General features: G+C 38.1%; 1 protein-coding gene across 2 annotated transcripts; it reads left to right on the forward strand.

Moving 5' to 3' along the window:
- Positions 1-177: 177 nt before the first annotated feature.
- Positions 178-20,682, forward strand: pik3r6 (phosphoinositide-3-kinase regulatory subunit 6). 2 transcript variants are annotated; one of them, XM_004539273.4, is made up of 21 exons: positions 178-274; positions 9,507-9,591; positions 9,696-9,800; positions 10,205-10,296; positions 10,532-10,600; positions 11,105-11,237; positions 11,473-11,542; positions 11,663-11,861; positions 12,721-12,868; positions 13,928-14,014; positions 14,880-15,123; positions 15,382-15,669; positions 16,445-16,544; positions 16,768-16,890; positions 17,588-17,695; positions 17,844-17,946; positions 18,039-18,103; positions 18,286-18,376; positions 18,464-18,525; positions 18,713-18,822; positions 19,022-20,682. In XM_004539273.4, exons 2-21 carry the CDS (start codon positions 9,543-9,545, stop codon positions 19,176-19,178), a joined length of 2,403 nt encoding a protein of 800 aa, XP_004539330.1. In that variant the 5' UTR covers positions 178-274; positions 9,507-9,542; the 3' UTR covers positions 19,179-20,682. The 2 variants fall into 2 exon arrangements, with proteins under 2 accessions (XP_004539330.1, XP_076741175.1); XM_076885060.1 differs by lacking the exon at positions 178-274 and adding an exon at positions 8,500-8,621.
- Positions 20,683-21,024: the final 342 nt, after the last annotated feature.

Below are 21,024 nucleotides of genomic sequence, written 5' to 3' on the forward strand. Positions count from 1 at the left end.
GACATGCATGTAAAACCAGCATTAAACAGTTTAAAATGGCTTTACTGCCACAAACACCAATTATGATCTGTGACATCTATCTAGTCATCTATCGAAGGCTCGTGCTTAGATGATCATTTCTGGTTAAGCGCTCTGATTGGTTTCCGGGCAGTGGGCGTGGTCAGCAGATTGTTCTGCTGTCAGACAGATGACTGGAGTGAAGCGACAGAGACGCAGAAATAGTACAGTAATTTAAGAAGAGCGAATGAAGCTTCCTGCATTAGCTCAACTTTAGGTAAGTTTCCCTAAAAGCTAGAATATCTTCGTTTCACCAACTGCTGACATTTTTAGTTTACTTAACCCGCTGCTCACTCGCGCAAAAGTTGGTGTCGACGACTGTTAAATTGTAGCTAACATACTGAAAGTGATGAAAAATAATTTGCATGCAGTTGTGCATTCAGTTTAAGGTGAAACTGTAAATGGCCTGCGTATTTTTATTGTTTATGCTGTTGTTTTACTTCAGAGATTGGCCGCTAAGTTTGAGATATGCTTTTTTGTTTATGTTGGCTTTTTTTTCTTTCTTTCTTTCTTTCTTTCTTTCTTTCTTTCTTTCTTTCTTTCTTTCTTTCTTTCTTTCTTTTTGCCTTAACATTGTTTGTGTTTGTACACTGGTACACGATTTTGTCAGCAGTATACACTTACTGTGATATATGGAGATAAGATATGTCAGTGGTTTTAAAGTAGAGCTCCAGGCAGAAATATTTGACAAGAAATTCTGTAGCTGTTGCTCATGACAGCTGCAGTGCCTGGTCTCTCTCGCGCTGTGTGTTGTTGTTTTTTTATTCCGACTATATTTTCTGAATAGTCTCTTACGTGCAAGCTAGCCTGTTCAAAAACCTCCCCACATCCTGGCTTGTGACACGGGGAGACAGGGGGGCGGCGGTTTATTTCAAGATTAGCAAGATTTTGATAACAGTGCCTGATCTGATTGAAGCCCCGGCTCTCTGTTGTGTCTGTTTGAGTCTAAAAGTAAGCCGGCATTTCCTCCAGCTTCCTTGTTTTAGATCTGAGCTTCCTGGCACCACTTTGGGGTTAAGTGGAATGATGGTTAGTTGTAGTTGAAGAAAGCAGATGGTCATTTGTGGGTAGTGAATCAGCAGCTATTTTGAGGGGGGAAAATGGATGATTGTCTCTTTTTAGGCTGTCTGTGAATCGTGATCACTGGTTAAGCAAATGTGCAACAATATCTAGTGAAGCAAAAAGAAATGTAATGTTACTTAAAATCAGACTACTGATGTCAGCTACTGGGTGAGGTTTTTCACTGACAGATGAAGGATGGGTGACTTCACTGCTTAAAATATTTAGGCTATTACCTCATTGACGCGGTTTTGGTTTGGACGGTGTTCAAGGGGAACTCATGAGTATCTTGCAATAGCGGGAATGAACAACAAATGATCATAATATAAATACACAGAATAAGGAAAATTAGTTGCACTTCGTTCATTATAAAGATAACCTTATCAATGCTGCGGTCACTCATAAACAGTTTCTGGGGTGAGTCAAATGCCTGCAGTGAGATAATGCAGCCAAGAAACATGTTCTGGAGTGTTGAGAGGATGACCAGAACAGGTGCACCATGAGACACAGGACCGCATTTAAACTGTCTTGTGTCAGCAGTGGAACAGAACTTACCTATTTAATTTAAGGATGATTAATCATTAAATATAGACTTTAATAGAACTTGCCTATATAAGTTCTATTAATAAGGATAATAATAATCATTAATTATATACTATACCCAATATGCTTATTGTGTAATCAATTATTAATGTGTTCAAAATAACAATAATAAACAATTAATTACATAATTAACTACATAATGCTCATGCTGTAAGCCATGAAACAAAAACAGGGTCAGTGTCATGTGCTGATGTAGTGGCGTTTCTCCACAAAGGATTCTTAGTTCTTAAATGTCAACCACTTAAGGGCAACATTTGGGAGAATTTTGGGAAATGTATCTTAAAGGCATCCTAACAATAATCTCTAAAATAATCTCTAATTTTGTTTAGTAGATCAAAAACCAACAGATGAGAATGCTGGCCCGCATGAGGGCACTGATAGCGCTAGAGACAATGCATTACATTTGTGTTCTGCTGGGAAGTGTTTGGTTGGAATGCTGAAGACAGAGAAGAAAATTCTTAGGAGGAAAAAAAGTGCTCAAGGAAATACTTTAGTTTGTGGCTACGGGCTACAGAAAATGTCTTAATTGTGTCAAGATGGGTCAAGATTGTTCCTGCATCATCATAATTATTGTTGGTCCAGGATCAACACTGAAACTGATCGATCATGTTGTGATGTCATAGCTTCGTGATGTGGGGAGCAAAAGTAAAATGAATAAATAACAAAAAATGTTTGACAATGTAGAACTCTCTTCTGGAACAAATATATTATAAAATACAATAAATTAAATATATAATACATTTGGCTTGCTGTTTGCCAAATTTGGCTCAGCCATGTTGGTTTGACACATAACCTAAAGACATGGCAGGAAGGACTTGGGTAGTTTCAGGTGTTGTGGGTCACAAACAACTTAATAAACCTTTTAATAGCTGCTGTTAAATTTAGTTGGAAGAACATCCTCCAACATATCTTCAGGCTGTGTTAACTTCTACGGCTTATTTAAGAATTTGCAGCATAGTCAGACGGCGTGACTTCCCACTACCAGTTACTTGAACTAATGTATTTTCCATATGTTGTATACCATCCTACAAACCACAGTGCACTCTATATCACTCGTTATATAAACAAGAAAATTGAGAAAACTGAATAAACATATTAACAAAAGTGTATTTTTAAAGCAGGTTGGAAAAATAAAAGAGATATAAGAGATATGAGATATATGAGAGAAAATAGGAAATAAAATAAATCCTAATCTTTACTTTACTTTAAAATGAATCAAAACAAGTTGGTCAAAATGGCAGCTGCTTTCGTAAGAACAGCTTCACACGTTTGAGCATTTGTGGCTTTCCTTATCGTGAGTGAACTATCTCTACCAGTTACGCTTTTGGACAAAACATTGCGTTTTAGGGTGCCACTTTGCACTACAAGCGTGCGATGACGGCTTGTTTTTTTTCATAGAGTAAATTTTCAGATAGCGAACTTTACTGAGAAAGCTCTGTTTTGAAACTTCTAAAGTTTTTTTTGTCACTTTATAGTTTTCAGATACAGCTTTGGACCAGTGTTAGCCCACACAACCGCTGAATTTTCCCAAACACAAATTCAAAAACACAACCTTGCAGAAAGTGATTATAAAACACACTTAGTTCCACGTATAGCAGATGCCAAAATACAGACGGCCGCAGACTGGCCTCACTTTGAGACACTACCCTTTTGTTTGTTTTAAGGGACATAAAAATAAATGGCAATACTTCTTGGCACAGTTCTGCAACTGTGGGTTCCTTGGAAAGTAGTGGCTCCATCGTAGCCACATGTGTGAAGATCTATTTGTGCTGCTGTTTTTCTTTATGTGACGCACTTGGCACATCCTGTGGCGGTAGCAGCGGGTCACTTTACCCCAAAAGATTTTTTACTTTTTCAAAGTTTACAGCTGTGATTCACTGTCGCCCATTTTTGCCCACTGTGGCTGAATAAGATCTGATATGTGGTTAGACTGGTGATCTTGGGCAGCAAACGAACAATGTTTGTTGTTGAGACCTTTGCAGTAATATTACTGACTACTGCAAGAACAACTACTTGAATTGAAAAAATATATATCAAAACATGAATGTGAGTTAAAGTCCCTATAGGCTATATACTTTCAATAAGGGCACTGCTAACACATACCTCAAACATTTATGTCAGTCAATGAATAAAATTAATTTTCTTATTACATTTCAATCAGTCTTTAGCCATGTGTGTATGAGAGACATTGCACTTGATTAAACAGATAGACTGATAGCAGGGATACCATCTCATCTGTTTGACGGACAGTACTGTAAAGTATTAGGAAACCCAGCCAGACTATTTTCTTGGTTGCCATGTAAGGGAATCAGCTGATTTGTGGCTATATAAGCAAACAAAATATGTGAAACCTATTCGCTGCTTCTTTCTAAAGATGTCTTTACAAACAAGCATGGCAGAACTGCATGTGAAGATTGAATAGCTGATTTAGCTGTCTATAAAAATAGCTTACTATTCATTAAGACCAAAAACATAAATCATTCATACTTCTCTACAGTGCTCCGGTTATCCTCAGGTCTTCTGTCTGAGGTCACAGCTGTACTGTTCTTACAATGCTGTCTGTGTTCAGAGCTGTCGATCATTGAGCTGAATGAATTTAGATGTATGACTGAATGCGAACACTGTTCCAAAATACTTATGTAACAAATGTAACAATAATATTTCAGATGAGTTTCACTTTCATAGCAATGTTTGAGGAAAAGCAGAAAAAAGCACTGTAGTCAGTGTTATGAATGTGTGTAGCTAAACTTGTAGCCTTAAGGGTTTTGCACAAAAAGTTCCTAGTTTGCAAATACTGAATTTGTGTATATCAGCCAGTACAAGTTATGTTTTAAGTGCTTTGTGCGTGGCATGATGTATTTGTTCATGGGTGACTACACACAAGTAAGTGTTAGCTTTCATCGTCATTTGGGTTAAAAATACAATTTTTTGCAAAACTCTTGTTCTTGCGTGTTACCTAATTTAAGCTAAACGCCACATCCTCACATGAACCCTAGTGGTCCAAATGACCCACTTCTTACAGGCAAGGCCTTACCAGACACACACACACAAACTCTCACATGCAGACCTTTAAGGGAAACTTCTCTCTGTCTTGTTTTGTCCAGCTTCCTGTTGCCTGATGGATCTAGCATACTACACTAAGAGGCATACCTGGTGCATGTAAACCTTTAACTTAACTTAACCAGATCCTCCGATCTGAAACTAAAAACCTAAAAGTTTTGTTGCAAATATTTGTATCTCCCCTAAGGAGGAGATAATTCCTTGTTGGGCAAGTTTACACACAAACATGTGCACATTCAAGCACCCAAAAGGACTTCCGCATATTGTCCATTATGTTGATGCAGGAAATCAATTTGATTGATATCCCTTGTTGCTCATGCAAGATTACATGTCTGTTTTTGAAATATCTTTGCAGCTTTCGCTTGTGCAGGTGTGTGTCTGAAAAATTATAGCAGTGTTCAGTTACCTTTGCTTTGTTGTAATCACAGATGACAAACTGTTGGTTATTGAAGAGAGGGACTGTTTTATTGCTCAATGTGAAGTAATTCACACGTAGAACAAAGTAACAGACAATCAGTGTCTATTCTGGGTTGTATTGTTGTCCATTTCCTGTGTTATTCTGATAACTAGTTTTCTCAATTTTTGCTTTGGGTTTTACTTTATTTTTCTTAATTGACTTCAGTGGGACTTTACACTATGTCTTTTTTTTCCTGAAAAGAAAAAAGAAGTCAAGGAACTTGTTTATGCTTTTTACTGTAAGTGATAACTCACTGTACCACACGCATTAATATTTATGTGAACGAGTCCAAAAGGTGTCACTCCACACTTGTTTTTCAGGTATTACTTGTTGTCTACTTGTGGGTAAAATTGTGCAGATATGTACTGTTGCACTCTGTCCAACTCTGATGTGAGAGACGATTAAACCTGTGTCTGTCAAAAGACCCTAAGCTATCCTAGGTTGGGGATTTCCAATCAAGCAGACACACATATAGCCTCACCTCCCCTGCATGCATCTAAACACCACCTTTCTCTTGCTCTATGAGCACACTTCCACACAGTGCTGTCAGGCCCTTCCTGTTTTCTGAGATGTCTGCAGTGTGCCTCAACGGAAATGAGCGCTCCTGTTTTCTGTTAGGTAGCACCGTCCGAGGCTTCAGCTGACCACTGCAACGCTTGCCAATGACTGCTTGTACAAGAAAGGTGTAGACAGTTGTGTACTGTAATGTAATCAGGAACTGAATGGCATTAACCGTAAATTGTCAACACTCATGGGGAAATTTGTGTCACTGGCATGAGGCCAAAAGGTAAGTGACAGGATGGGACCTCTATATTGACCTACTTTTTTTTTTTTTTAATTTTTTTAAATTATTAACTGTTTGGGTTATTTGTAAGGTTTCAGTGAAATTGGCAGGGCCAGAATGTGCTTTATTGTGGACATGGTGATAATATATCCAGAACAACGCAGCAAAAACACAGGAAGTACAACATGTGAAGTTGGAACTAAGCTGAAAACCGGACTGTTTATACACCTTGGGCTTTGGTAATGAGAAAATGAATGGGAATGAGACACAGTTAAAAACAATGAAGTTAGTCAAGAGAAATAAAGTAAAAAAAATAAAGCAAAAATTGAGAAAACTAGTTACCATCCTAGATATAGGATTGCAAAACAACAAGTCATTACAGTTATCAAAAGGGAGTCATGCTTTTGCTGCCGTTGTAACAAGTCACCTCAGGCATCAGATTTATGCATCAGTGTTTGCAAATCGAGACTGAAGGCATACCTTTTTTATCTTTGGGAACTCTTTAATTTAATTAAATCTAATTAAATTCAAATTAAATGTAATTAAGTTTATTTCAAAGCTTTTGGTTTTATTAATAAAGAAATTCTCATTCATTCCTAAATCAAAGAATCAACTTTGTCAGAAGAAGATGCTATTGGAATAGTAAAGAAATTAAAGCATGAACCCCAAACTTCAAAACTTGCAACACTAGAACAATAAACTCAAACTTACCTATATTCACAGGCAGTCCTGAATTTAAATACATGAAAGTTTCAGACTATGAAAATGTCAGAGCAGCTATGCAAACAGTAGGAATGTGGTCATCTCTACCAAATAATCACGTGATCTACTTAAATGAAAAAAGGGCTTTTTTGTTGTAAGGTGCACCATGGTAGTGGTAAGTCGATGGCACAATATGTGTGTGAGTTGTTACAGTGGAATAGTATTTGTGCATGTAGTTACTTGTTTATTACCTGTCTTTGTTTCTGTTTCAGCTAAAAAGTATGAGTGTAATAAATCACACGATCATATGTGTGTTAGGTAAATTTAACTTGACTTAATCTTGTGATTTTATGCATTTTAAATAAACATTGGGTATTTGCTGGTGTATGTCTGCAGTTGTAAATTTTAGCATTGTATTATTTTTGTGCATATATATTTTTGTCAAAAACATGACATATTGCTGCATGAGGATTGCAAACGAACACTTGATACAAAATAGTTTGGAAGAAACCTGAACGTCCAAATAACAAGTGTGTTTTTTAGGAGGTGTAAACAAACCTTTTATATTTATTTACATACCATATATGGATATTGTAATGGATATTGGTAGGACTACATAAGACGACTTAAAGTTTGATGCCTTGATCATGAACATTTTTTTCATTTCAATGTAACGCAGTTAGAAGTCCACCGTCTCACCTTTTGCAGTGCATTTATTGCAGACTGGGATTTTCAAACTGCATATTTAGAAATGCTCTCAATGATAGGGTACATCTATTTTTAAGTTATTTCTGAGTTGAAGTTACTTCTCTCTTTCTCTTCTCTCTCTCTCTCTAAATATAGAGCATTGTCTGCCCACTCATTTGACAGAAAGGAAGTGCTACGTATGTGTCAGCTCCTGTACTGCATTAATGGTTTCACTTGAAAAAGCCAACATAGAGTCTACACTTGCAACCGTGTGTCAGTGAGAGCCAATGTATGCATTTGCGATGCATGTTTATGTGCATGCATGGCTAGTTTTGTGTCTGCATTTGTTTATACCTTAGAGAAACACAAAAATGAAGATAATATCTTGAGCCCTCCTGTGTATTAAAGGGGCCAGCTGCACAGCTGAAGATCTATGAAGAGAAAAAATGAGTGAGAGAGAGAAGGGGGAATGAAAGACAGTGAGAAAGAGAGTGATCATGGTAGAGGCAACCGGAAACTTGTGGTCAAGCAGGCAGCGTTGAACTGCTGAGGCAGCGCTGTTAACACTGTTTTTGAACACGCTGCTTTTCTTAGAGGGATCAGGGCTAAATCCATCATACTAAGTCCTTTCATTGTACAGACCCATTCAGTTGAATGACCTGAATCAGTGTGTGTGTGTGTGTGTGTGTGTGTGTGTGTGTGTGTGTGTGTGTGTGTGTGTGTGTGTGTGTGTGTTAGAGAGAAAGGGAGGAAAAAGGTCAAATGGGTAAACTTAGAGATGGAAGAATAAGTGGCAGGTGTAAAAGTTTATAAACGCGAGAAACCAAGGTATGAGTAAGAAGTCTAAAAATAGAAACAAATCCAAATACGTTCATTTCAGAAACCTGCACAGACCCCCCCCCCCCCCCCCCCCCCCCCCCACACACACACACACACACACACACACACGCACACGCACACGTACCCACACACCCCTCCACACACCTCCCTTCTTCGTAACCAAAAGTAACTGAGCTCGTGCCCACAACTCTTAGCCTCATACAAAAGGAAATACATTCAGAAATGAATCGCTGTCCTCACTTGCGTGTGATTCACGGTCTCACTCGCTTTCAGTCTCTTTGACTCCTGTGACTTACATGTCAGTACAGCCTGTGTAGTGCGTGAATATAGCAGACTTGGGCGATATATTTGCCTGTCCCTATATGGAACAGGGTAAGTTTATGTTATATTATCTCTATTTTACTTTGTGTGTTAGAAATGGATTTGGATGCTTTTTGGTTATAGTGCCATCGTGTATGAAACTAAGAATATAGCTTTTGAGATTTTGTTTTTATTTGTTAGATACTAAGAGGATATCTACTATAGATTCTAAGTGAAAACACTTAGTTGTCATATTTTTATTTCTGTGAGTCTTGGTATGTTATGCTCCCGTCTTTTGCTCCTTCTCTGCTGCAGTTATTTTATTCAGCATTTTTCTGAGTAGTGAAGAGAGCAAATATTTATAACAAGCTGTCTCCATAACTGCAACAGTTCCTTGAAAAACAGGGTGTCTTCCTGATCTCATATACCATTTATCATGAACATAAAGGATCTGAAACTAAACTAACCATGGCCACAATGGGTGGTTAGTTCTCAGTCTTGGGCAAATATCACAATGAATTTGTATTACGGGAGATTTACAGATGACTCATAAACCTGTGTGGGACTTTCTACAAAGTAACTTAAGCACGGGAAGTAGGCTGTATTAATTATAGACACTTTTAATGCTTTTAGGTTGTTCGTGTGGAACCAGTTCTAATTATTTTATCTGTTAACCTTCAGTATGTGGTGTGAGGTGTGTGAGTGTGTAGGTGTTCACGTAGGTAGACTTTGAACACTTACCATACACAAATGCAAAACATGTCTCTTCTGAAGATACATTGAAATAGAGATGTATTGTCACTGTCTGAAAACACATACAGTGCTGGTATTAAAACAAGCCTTTCACTCTGCCCTTAGACAGGCAGAGTGAAAGGCCGTCTGTCCACTTCGTGTTTGTACGCAGACATGACAGAACATAAGTGACGCTCACTTTCCATGTCTATTTCCTGTCTACAGCTGATGGACACATGATGTGTGTGAGACCTGACCAACATGGCCCTATGGGATAGCTCAAAAAACATGTGTAGTATGGAGCCTACAGGTACAGATCACCCACTCAAATAACTATACACAAAGCTCAGTTATGCAAATTTAAAACAGAATCTTTCAGACTTAAACTCCCAGTGTCTCAACTTTTATTATCAGCTGACGGCTCCCCTACAGTTCCAGAGCCAGAGCTCTACCGGAGCATCCAGGCTGTGCTGCCCAGAGAAACCGACCAGCTGCAGCAATCTGACTGTTTCAACAAAGGTAAAAACAAACCAGAAAAAAATCTCAATCGCCTTATCCAAAATAATATCAGATGTAAAAGATGTGATAGTGTTTGTCTGTGTTTACAGCTGAGTCCGTTCTCATGTATAAGATTGCCTATGAGCCACATCATGTGATTATTTTTACTGTGACCAAGTCTGTTCCTTTTTGTAAACTTTTCCACTCAGAGTAGATATTTAGTGAAGCCAGTAAGTATTAGTAGTAAGCACTGTGTGGAATGTTTAGCCATGTCAGCAAAACTATGACTCATTCTGTTGGTAGTCATCAACATCTTTTGGATTTGCACTGGTATGGAGAAAAATTTGACACCTTTGGTGAGTGTGTTTAGTTTTCTGTGTTAAAAGCTCATGCGTGCATGTGTGTGTTTGTGCATGTGTGTGCAGGGATGCTGAGATGGACGCTTCATAAGAAGGTTCAAAAGAATCCTGCAAGTAGCTTGTCTCTGGTGTGGTTACTGATAAAGGAGCTGGAAAAGGTACTTGATCTCTAAGTCTCTGAAGCACTACCATTGACACTCTTAAATTACAATTTTAAAGGAAAACATCACCATAAACCAACAAATGCTGACAGCAAACACTGGAGGTTTTGAAAAACAAATGCTTCCCTTTTCACACAAAGGAAACTGCAGTTATCTGGGATTCATAGAAACTGAAATTGGATTATTTTATTGAAATATGTGCACCCTGTCATATGATGTGTTATCTCTGCAGGCGGAGAGATGGGACTCTCGCAAATGCATCATCCCATTGCTCCACACACTGATGTATGCCATTTTCCAGGTATGGTTTGTCTGCCGCATTAGTACTCTGTGAAAAGGTACACAAGAGCTGTTTGTTTCTGTTAATTCACTTATTTCTTGTTGTTTGTTTGCATTCTAGGCTTGGTTTTGTTAACGTGAATATAGCTAGCTAAATACATTTAATTGATATATGTGTGGTTATTCTTTTCAATATTTATAAAGTGGTTTACTGGACTGCAAAAATAAAATAAAACCACGCATTGCTTTTAAAGCATGTAAAGTAGTGTGTTTCACTATGGTAATGTCCGTAGCACCTAATAGAAGAATTTTGAGAATTTTGTGTTTTAATTCCTAGAACAAATTGACTTAACAACACTGAGAAAATTATCATTCATAAGCATAAACGCAAAGTTGTAGTTGTGACTTCTACTTGTATTGTAAACCTTGTGTGTGTGTGTGTGTGTGTGTGTGTGTGTGTGTGTGTGTGTGTGTGTGTGTGTGTGTGTGTGTGTGTGTGTGTGTGTCCTTAATGGTGACATTCCAGACAGCATATATTCCAGATGAACTCTACAAGCGGGTTTACGACTTCTGTAAGAGGCTGCTGACGTTTCCTCACCCCTATTGCACTGTGGGCCTTAGCTACACAAGACAGATAAAAACTGAACGCTTCATTCCAGGTATTATTTCTGACCTTGACATAGTGATTGAATTTAAAATATGGGGTAAGAAGCTTGTATATGTTAGAACAACATGTTTAAACAGCTGCTGAGGCAGATCAGGGTCAAAAGAGATTGTGCTTTTAAGATTGTGGAACTCACTTCCATTGGACTTAAGATCAACGGACATTTATACCTGTCTCTTTTATGATTATTGCAACCATATAGTACCATTTAATGCTGCTTTAATCTACAGGTCTAATGTACCAGAGGATGGTCATAGCTGAGCAGAGATTAAAAACCGTGCACTATCCCTTCCAAGAGAGGTGAGTTAACTCTAAATAATGTACTTATTGATTGAGTTAAACCCTTTTAGAACTGGATATTTACATTTCCTCAGCTGTCTTCTTTGTTCAGTCTTTAAGTCTTTTTTTTTATATCTGCAGGGTTTTTGTTTTAGCTGAACCAGAGGTCTTCTCTGAGTCCTTGGTAACAGTTGTGTCGGGGGATTTTGAGGTATCAGCTACATCTTCAGGTCAATTTCTAAATCCTCTAGATCACATGCGCAGTGTGGTACAACACTCTATACAGGCTGCTTTAGGAGATGAGCATTGCCATGGGCCAAAACTCGCTCAAGCCCTCAAGGTCAGTACACTTGTTCTTATTATTGGAGTTATGTTTTGTAGCAGTGTAAAGTTAAATGTGGACATTTTCTATATGCCTCACTTGTTTGTTTGTTTGTTTGTTTTTAATTAGACCTGGTATAGAAGTCACTGTTTCATTTGAACTTCACCATCTAGGACAAATGTGACTCACATAGTGTGAACACATCCTGGTCCCTCTCCCCACTCATGCAGAATAAATTTTCTGAGAATTACAGTTGAAATTAGTCAGTGATTGGTAGAAGTAAGATCGGATGTTTGGGTAAACATACTGCAGAAAAGATGACGATCTAGCGAAAGCATTGAGGAAGCACTGCTGAGTTTAACAGGTTCTGTAGAAAGCCATTTAATTATTTATTTTTAATAACACTAAGTCATACGAAGAGGATATTCTGTATTTTTTATTATCACGTGAATTGCGCGGCAGACCACCGCCGCTGGTCGCCCGCTAAGGACAAGACGTGAATATGTATTACACTTGTGGGGAGGCTCAAGTCAATGATGAAGGGTGCACAAAGCAATCATGCGCCTGACCTAGTTCAAGTGACATGCTTGAATCATGTTTCTGTTGGTGGCAAGAAGGAGCTCTTATATAACAGCTGGATATAAAATTGTGTAGAGTCATACCAAACATCATGAATAACGGGGTGTTGTTTCTGAGCTGCATGGTGGAAATGTCTCCTGGCACCGGTCCTAAGATAGCACCTCAGCAGAACACACACAGGGGCAGGCATACGCACATTTATGACCTCTCACCTCTTTGCTATGAATACATCATCTGTATATGTTTATTTTCCCGAGAGCGTGTGTGTTCAGCCAGTTGTTTGTCTGTTTTGCAACAGGACATGGGGCAAGAAGTTGAGCCATATTTTCAGGAAGTGTTGGCGTCGCTAGAGCAGAGCTTGGAGGAGGGCGTCAGAGGGGAGGGGGGAGTGCTGAGGAGCCGTCTTCTCCAGCTGTACAACGAGATTCTTGCCAATGCAGACTCAGGTAGGATTTCTCTGAAAAGCAAATGCAGAGCTGTGCCAGACCACATTTCTGTTGGCCAAGGTTCGTCTGTCTGAGTCATACATGAACTTACAGGTTTAGGTAGACATGAAAGAAAGTGAAAGAAGTTCAAGAACCACAGTCACATCAAGAGGCAGAAGCCAAATGGAAAATGAAAAATCAAGAAGTGATAACATCTGGTGTACCTGCTCTCTTGATATTAATTGATAAAAATAGTCATTACAGTCTCCATGAAGTAGAAAGAAGGTGCACATGTATAATTTATAGTCTTTATAGTCCTAACTACCCTTATTTAACCATCTTAAGCTTGGAATCTGCTGACCTGTTGGGCATTCAGGGCTTTTTCAGCTTGCAGTCAGGGGAGTATTGAAATGCTAAGGCTCTTGTTTTTTTTTTTACTAAAGTAATCTGTGAGTACTCTTTACATTCAGATCAAAAATGCCTGCAGTGTCACATTTCAAAAATTATTGTGGTTGGGAAAAATAGACCTTTGCAAGTTTCTAGGGCTTTGTTGGGTTGTAATTATAGCAGGATAATCAACAAAAATGAACGAGTGTAGAAATTATGTCGTTGCAAACTGTATGACAGAAGTTCTTCATTTGGTGTGTCCAAAGCATCTCAACATTAAAAGGGCCAAATCTCAGTCTAACCAAGCTGTGAACTGTAAACCAGTCAGTGTATTTTTCAAGCATTATCTCTGATGGACATGTTTTATATAACAATGTGGCCTGGATTCATCGCCTGTTGCTAAGATCAAACACGACCTTCTGTTTAGCTGTTTCCCCCATCGCCAATGTGTAAAGTCAGCTGTATGTATTATTAGTATTTCCAGGTATACATTTTCATGACACTCTTTTCCCTGCTGTTATCACATCGGTTTATCTGATGAATCTGCCCTGGCTTCATCACAGCTGGAACACTGAAGGATAGACAGGGGTGTTTACACAGAGGAAGTTGTAGAGTTAGCGAGTGCTTTTTTTAATATTCATTGTGACAGTTTTGGTCTCTTCCTCTCTCTGCTTTCCGTTGTGTGTGTTGCAGAACCATTGTCTGGTGGACCACTATGTGACTGCCCTCTTCCTAACCCAGAGATGAGCTTCCACCTGTGGACAGCGGATCTGGATATTTGTGAGTGTCTCTTAATGCTGGCGGGACTCTAGAGGATGTTGTTGCAAACAGTAAGCTGAGATGAATTAGGCCGAGACTTGGGTGATACACCAAAAATAAAAAATCCATCATCTGACTTAAGGGGAAAAAATATGTTTTTATATCTTTGCTGAATTGCTTCCTTGTTTGATACTAGAAACATGATGCCAAGTTTGGTTTTGTTCCACAAATCTACCTTTTGTCCTTTCTCGCAACAGTAATAGTTAAAAATTCAGTCCAAATCAAAGCTTATTGAGAAAGAGAAGCTTTTTTAAATAGTTAGTGCAGATATGATTTCATTCAGTTACCAAATAACACTTTTTAATATACCTGAAACCAGTAAAGTCAAACTACAAGAGTCAGTCTGACACTGAACATTAATTAACACTGATTTCACTTATCAGAGATTAACACACTTAATGCAACAACATAATTTAAGCCCATATTGAACTGAATCAGTGGAGCCCTCAGAGTGACTATAGCTGAAGCGAGTGTACGTTTTATTGAAATTTAAAATGATTTTTAAATTAAAACTAAATGTGTACACTGCAGTCTGGCACAATAGAGAATACCTCTCTGAGCACAACTAAGGACTCCTACTGAAAGATTCACACATAATTGGGAAACTAGTTTGTTGAAGATGTGACTTAAAGCAGCATCTGAAGTAGTCATGTGATTGTGTAGACAAAAGTATGACAACTGTCAGTAAGTAATGCGGTAAGACCAGATGTGACATTTATTGAAAGGACTCACATACTGTAGCTCAGTGTATATGAGTCTATATGACTCCATATGAGTAACATTATCTGTATTGCATGTGCATAACAAATGTTCAAACTGTTGACAGGGCGAGAGCTGGCCAAGTGGCTTCGATCCAGTTCCATGTCAGAACAGTTCTCCATCATTGAAGAGCAGGAGGACCCCGAGTTGGGTGAATCGCCCATTGACATGATGCCATGTGACATGACGCGCTTTTCCATTATGTCCAACGACAGCGGTATTGAAAGGGACCTGCCGCCCAGCACTGAGCCGTCCCAACTGCCATCTTTGGATGCCGTCAGCATGACTGGACCATGGGAACAATCCAAAAAGTAAATCTAATAATTTCTATTTCGTCATAATAACAAGTTTCATTGTAGTTTGCATGGTTTAATATGCAGGTTTTGTACTGTAGCATAGTGCAAAACTCCGGTCTGTTTTCCAAAGCATGCTTTTGAGCCACAGTATTTCATGTAAATTGCCCCCAAAGTCATGTGAAATATGGTTGTACCTAAAGGTCCTCATCAACAGCATGCATACTGTAGGAAGCGTTCATACAATGATTTAATGCTCATACCTTCTTGTTCCAGTGAGCAAGACTCAAAACTGTTGAGGCGCGGAGGCATCAAAATGAAACCAAGCGTAAAAGACAGTATGGTGCTGATACAGGAAAATATGGAGGACCAGGCAAGCCTCACAGGAGCGGGAGGAAGTGGAGGGAGGGGAGGAAGAAGAGGGATGACTTTGCAGAGAAGAGCAGGAAGCAGTGTGATGCACAACCCCTTCTCCAAGCAGCAGAGACAACTTACTGCCAGGATAGTCATCATGGGGACTGATAGGGTGCTGGGCCGCCTAGCTAAAGCCTATTACTTCTTCAGGTGAGGGACTACTCACATCACACAATGAATACAGTTTTTGATGACGATGCATTGAGCAATTTTGCTTTGGCGCTTTTAGTATTCTAGGTTCTTATGTGGCCAAATATATAGCTTTTATTTGTTTGCTACTGCAAGCTGTGACACATCATTTATGATTTCTGCTACTTTATTACGCTATACTGTAGTCACTTTCGAGACAGAAACCAACAGAGCAAATTTAGCAGTGTCTAAACAGATGCAGCTGGGAACTGTCTCTTGTGGTTTAAATCTACATGTAGCTACATAGGTTTTCTTTCTCATGACTTTACTGGTCAGTGTTTGTTTGCGGTTTTTTCTCACTAGATTAAGTACACAGTACCTGGAATGTCTTTTTACAGAGAAAAATTAAAGTAAGCATGAGAAGCTCAGATTATTCAAATAGAGGATATAAGCAAACTGTATTTCTGTGTGATGTTAAATGTGTTTGTTGTAGTATAACAATGACCGCTCTTTCTATTTTAGGGAACATATTTTAACTGTGTGACAGTTGTGCAGGTACATTAACTGAAAAATGAAATAAAATGATGTCATAACAGCAATAGGAAGCTACAGTAGGAGGAAAATCGTTACATCAAATCTTGAATTACAATTTGTGTTCACAGTTACTTAGTTTACTTTATTACTGGTCTATGAATCAAGAGTACTTTTTCTATTGTAGGTATCTGGCTAAATGTTAAAATCCAATCATGCTCAACACACTTTAAACTCCTCATGAATCTCTGGTTTGCTTTTGCAGAAAAAGGGAAGCACGAAGGCTTTTTCTCACAATGAAAGTCGACCTCCAGTTTTACTACATCCCTGTTTGCAGTCCCAAGAGTCCCAGCTCCCCAGTTAAAGTAAGGGAACTTCCTCTTTTCAGCACACCACTGATTATTTGGTAAATAACAAACCTCAAAAGATAAAAAAAACTGAATGGCTTCTGTTTAACCAGAAGATCAGTATGTGAAACTTCATATTCACAAAGTTTAGTTTATTCTCTGCAGTAGTGGATTGGTGCTTTGATGTAATGAGCCACATTTAAGGTATTTATGGTTTCATTTCCATGTTCCTTGTTTGTAGGAAAACCACCAACAATCCAAGGGGGATTCCTGCACTCTTGGTTCCTATTTGAGCAACGTTGACCCATGGTACAACTGCAACATCAAGAGCTTGGGTAGAATGATTCCCAACCTGGCTAAAATGGTACGATAAAACATATTTAAAAGCAGGGTTTTGTTAGATACTTAAAATGTATAACTAAATGAGAGTGGAGAATTACTGTAGACAGTGGCAGTGTGTGTTGGAGTGCTTGAGGTAAAGCACAGGAAATTGCATTGCATAACATACTGTGAGGAAAATAAATATGTTGATTTCACTGAAACCACAAGTAAAGTAAGCTTATATCAAAGATTTCTTGACACTGCTCTGTAAACTCAAACAGGAAATAGAAGACTTCTGAAACTGGAAAATGAACAGTGATATACATGCATGTAAACTACTGTTACAGTTCATTGTTTGATGTGAGTTTGGCATTTGAAAAACGAAGAAGTTTCTTCGTTGCAGAAACTTCTCAGTATACTCTGGCAAAGCTATTTCCTTCTTTCTTTTCCTCATACTTAGATTAAATTCATATGTAAAATAAAGTTTTATATGCCATCGCTTTGGGTTCGTATGGTGCATAAGAGTTCAAACTGAAACACAAACTCTGAAACTGTCAACTTAAAGAACAGTAGCTTTAGCATAGTACCAAAATTAACAAGCGCTGTTGCATTTCCTGCCTTTCGTGGACTATTTAGTGACATCTATTTCAGATACAGTTGATTGATGTGCAATCAAAATGACTATGCAGTTACAACATTGTGCAGTCAGGTTAATTTTACAGGTCTTTTGTCTTCTATAGCAACAAGCAAGCAGCGAGAGGCAAAAAGAGCCCTTCATCTCTGATATAATTTCCTATTATGTCCGTACTGGTCAGCAGCCGGTCTACTTCGCTATCTACTTTGTTAAGGTAACATTACATATTTTCTTTGTGGTCTTTTTTTTTTCTTCTTTTCATCAGTGAAAACAAAATTTATTCAACACAATGCATGTGAGCATTGTCAGTGTCTTTTTTCAAATATAAACAAATTTTTTAAACGTTGTGTCATTTCCATTAGATCTCATTCAACATCATGACGAAGGAGCCAGTGGAGGAAGTGTTTCTTACCCATCTGGACATGGAGTTCCCTGAATTCAGGCATATCATTGCGTCAGTTAGAGGTAAATTGTTCTTAGAAGTGTTTTTCCCAGTATTCTATGTTTTACTGTAACTGTGCACAGTCAAGTTTAACCACATTCCTCTAACCAACAAGGAGATAAACACAGGAAGAGCTCGGGGGAGGTATGCGGAGCTATGGTCTCAATGAATTACAGAAAGGTAAATTTCATTTTTTTTCTTGGATTGCTATTAGTGCTAGTTTAGCCAAACTTCTTAACAGTTACCAGAAGATGTGCTGAAAAATTTCCCACTCCTGATTCTGTAGCTTGTGTTGATGCATTTGTGTGAATGCTTAACCACTCATTCTCACTTGTTTGTGTCGTGGTTCTGTATGAGTGCAGGTGACATTAAGTGGCCGTGACATCGATGAAGGGATTTCGGTCAGGATGACAGGTGCTCGGATCAATGCCATTCCTTCCAATGAAGCAGAAGGTGCAGAATTTTCTCAATGAGTCATGCTTTCAGTAGTTTTGTCAATACGTTTTTAAGTTCTGTGTTTTCTTATCCTTTATGTTGTAGATCTAAACTGTCTGACACTGATGATAAATGAAACCTCCGTAAAGACGAAAAACAACACTGTGGTGAGTTGACCAGATACCACAAGCATATATATGTATGTATATATGTATATATATATATATATATATATATATATATATATATATATATATATATATATATATATATATATATATATATATATATATATATATATATATATATATATGTGTGTGCAAATATTTTTTAACAAAGTGCATTATTTTGCAGGAGCCGCCAAAGTTTCGAACCAGCAACATTAAAATTCGCACTTTGGAGAGACGTTCTTTCACTGTTATACTGGACAGAGATGATTCCAGGACCTACAGAAATGTGCAGAGGTAAAAGAATGTAGTCTAAGTTGTATTGTCAGTGTATTTTGCTTGGTGTCTCATTGGTAAAGGGAAAAAATGTGTGATGCTACATTGCTAACAACTACAACAGTACTAGTTGGTAAAAGAGAGCTGCAGTTGGTTCGGGAGCTAATTAGTTTCCACGCAGTCCAAACTGATCTCCATGTTAAATATGTTTTTGTTTTAGCATCGAGGTCTCGCCCTGTGTGGATCCAGGATACTGTGTCCAGAAAACAATGAGGTCCAAATACAAGTTGGAAGAGGATAAAGATGCTGGACTGAGCAAGTACATGAACAAAGGACTTCCTCTGCCAATTAATACATTTGCTGGCATCATCAACTGATGTGATGAAGTGACCCCACAGAGACACTTTTAGTAGTTGTGGCAGTGGCAATGACCTTTCTCTCTTTTAAACATCTAATCCAGCAAATGAATAGAAATCACCTCTGAGTCATGATGAGCTGCTTCCGAAACTAGAGTTTCACTCCGTCAATCTGAAATGACTGGCACATTGACTGGCAGTACTAGTGTCAACTTTTGCAGTTAATGAAATAACCTGTAGGCTGCTTTTATAGTCACAGGACAACTTTTTTTTTTTACTGCAGGTTATGATTAAACCTGACGGTGTTCATTCCTTTTGAATATCCTGCTGTGCCAGCCGGAATAATTCCAGAGTACAATGTTGTCTCTGACAGTGGAGAGATCAGCAACAAGCAAAAGCACGTAGCTGATGAGTATTTGGATCAACAGTCATGTGGCATAATAAAAACTCAGCAATCTGGAAATTTTGCTTCAAAAAGCTATCACTTAGTGGAGCAGATCTGATTTTGTAACAGTTGCTCTACTTCATAGACACTACCGTTTTCTGCTTCTTTGACACACACACAAACACACACACACAGTATACACACAAGAATGCTGACAAACATGACCTGTCACCTACTGAAATATTCAAATTATTGAAAAGCTGGTACGATGACAGCTGTCGCTTCCTCTTGCTTTTGTCCTGACACAATCTTTCAAATACCTTTTTATCCATATACATGTTACATAATGTAAGCTGTTAATAGGGTGCTACTGTTTACTGTAGTTTTTGGTTTAGTGTTTGGGAACTTTTTTGAATTCTAGACTCACACTGTAAAAACTAAAACACTGTGCAATGTCAGATATTACTACAAAAAAAAAAAAACAGCACGCACAGCTACTGTCTACCAAACAGAAGTGACAGATTACAGTTTGCCTGCCTTGTAATGTATGTGACAAACAGCTAAACAGTGGTCAGTAAATGTCTCCAGTCTGCTGAAGTGTGAAAATTACCCCTAAGACCAATCCACGTACTGCACTGTGTTAGATGAAGTAGATAAGTTGCACTAAAACTGCATAATTGTTGATCAATTTATTTTAGGAAAAACTTTGTGTGAGGTGTACAACATGTTACTGTGTAATTGTAATTACTGTATATGTCATAATTGTAGAAACATTCGTGTGACATGCAGTCATCATATGATATGCTCTGAGTTCTAGATGTATGGCTGATTGAGATCTGACACAATCATTGCTTCAGATGTTTATGCAAAAAGGTTGTGTGGCTATAGGTGTGAGTCTGGGGGGCAAAGGTCTCAAACTCAGGAAATGGAAATGATGCGTTACGATGTATGTGGCAAAAAAAAAAAAAAAAAATCAAGTGTGTGTATGTGTGTCAAATAGCATTGCTGGGTAAAATCACAAGTTTGAAAATCATGATATATTTTGCACATTATTTTCTTATATATCATATATTAAGTATGGTTCCAAATGTAATTGTGTAAATAACCGTGATTGTGTAAAATAAATTTAGTTTTTTTTAACTTGGAGTCTTGGATTCTTATAACAACCACGGGGGATTTACAGTGTTATGTGCATAGATTGTTGGTCAAAGTCGGCAAGATTTAATTCAAGGGATTATACAAAAAGTTTGCATTAACTGTTTAGAAATTACAGTCATTTTTATACACAGACCCCTATTTTCAGAGGTTCAAAATTAATCGACAAGCAGTTTCATGGCCACCTGAGACGTCTTCCCTTGCTTTATTGTGAAGCAGTCATTCAAAAAATGCTTTTCACTGTAATTTTAAATATCAGTTCCAAAGAGAACCTTTGGGAAAGCGAAGATTGTCGCCACTAAAGCTGAAAAAAAAGCTGCAATGACC

The sequence above is a fragment of the Maylandia zebra genome, linkage group LG6 (assembly GCF_041146795.1).
Source record: "Maylandia zebra isolate NMK-2024a linkage group LG6, Mzebra_GT3a, whole genome shotgun sequence".
NCBI classification, from domain to species: domain Eukaryota; kingdom Metazoa; phylum Chordata; class Actinopteri; order Cichliformes; family Cichlidae; genus Maylandia; species Maylandia zebra.

Coding starts and splice junctions, on each gene's coding strand:
- pik3r6 (XM_004539273.4), top strand. CDS start 9,543: ATGGCCCTATGGGATAGCTCAAAAAACATGTGTAGTATGGAGCCTACA. Junction 16,545..16,767: donor GTCCCAGCTCCCCAGTTAAA/GTAAGGGAACTT, acceptor CCTTGTTTGTAG/GAAAACCACCAACAATCCAA. Junction 16,891..17,587: donor TTCCCAACCTGGCTAAAATG/GTACGATAAAAC, acceptor TGTCTTCTATAG/CAACAAGCAAGCAGCGAGAG.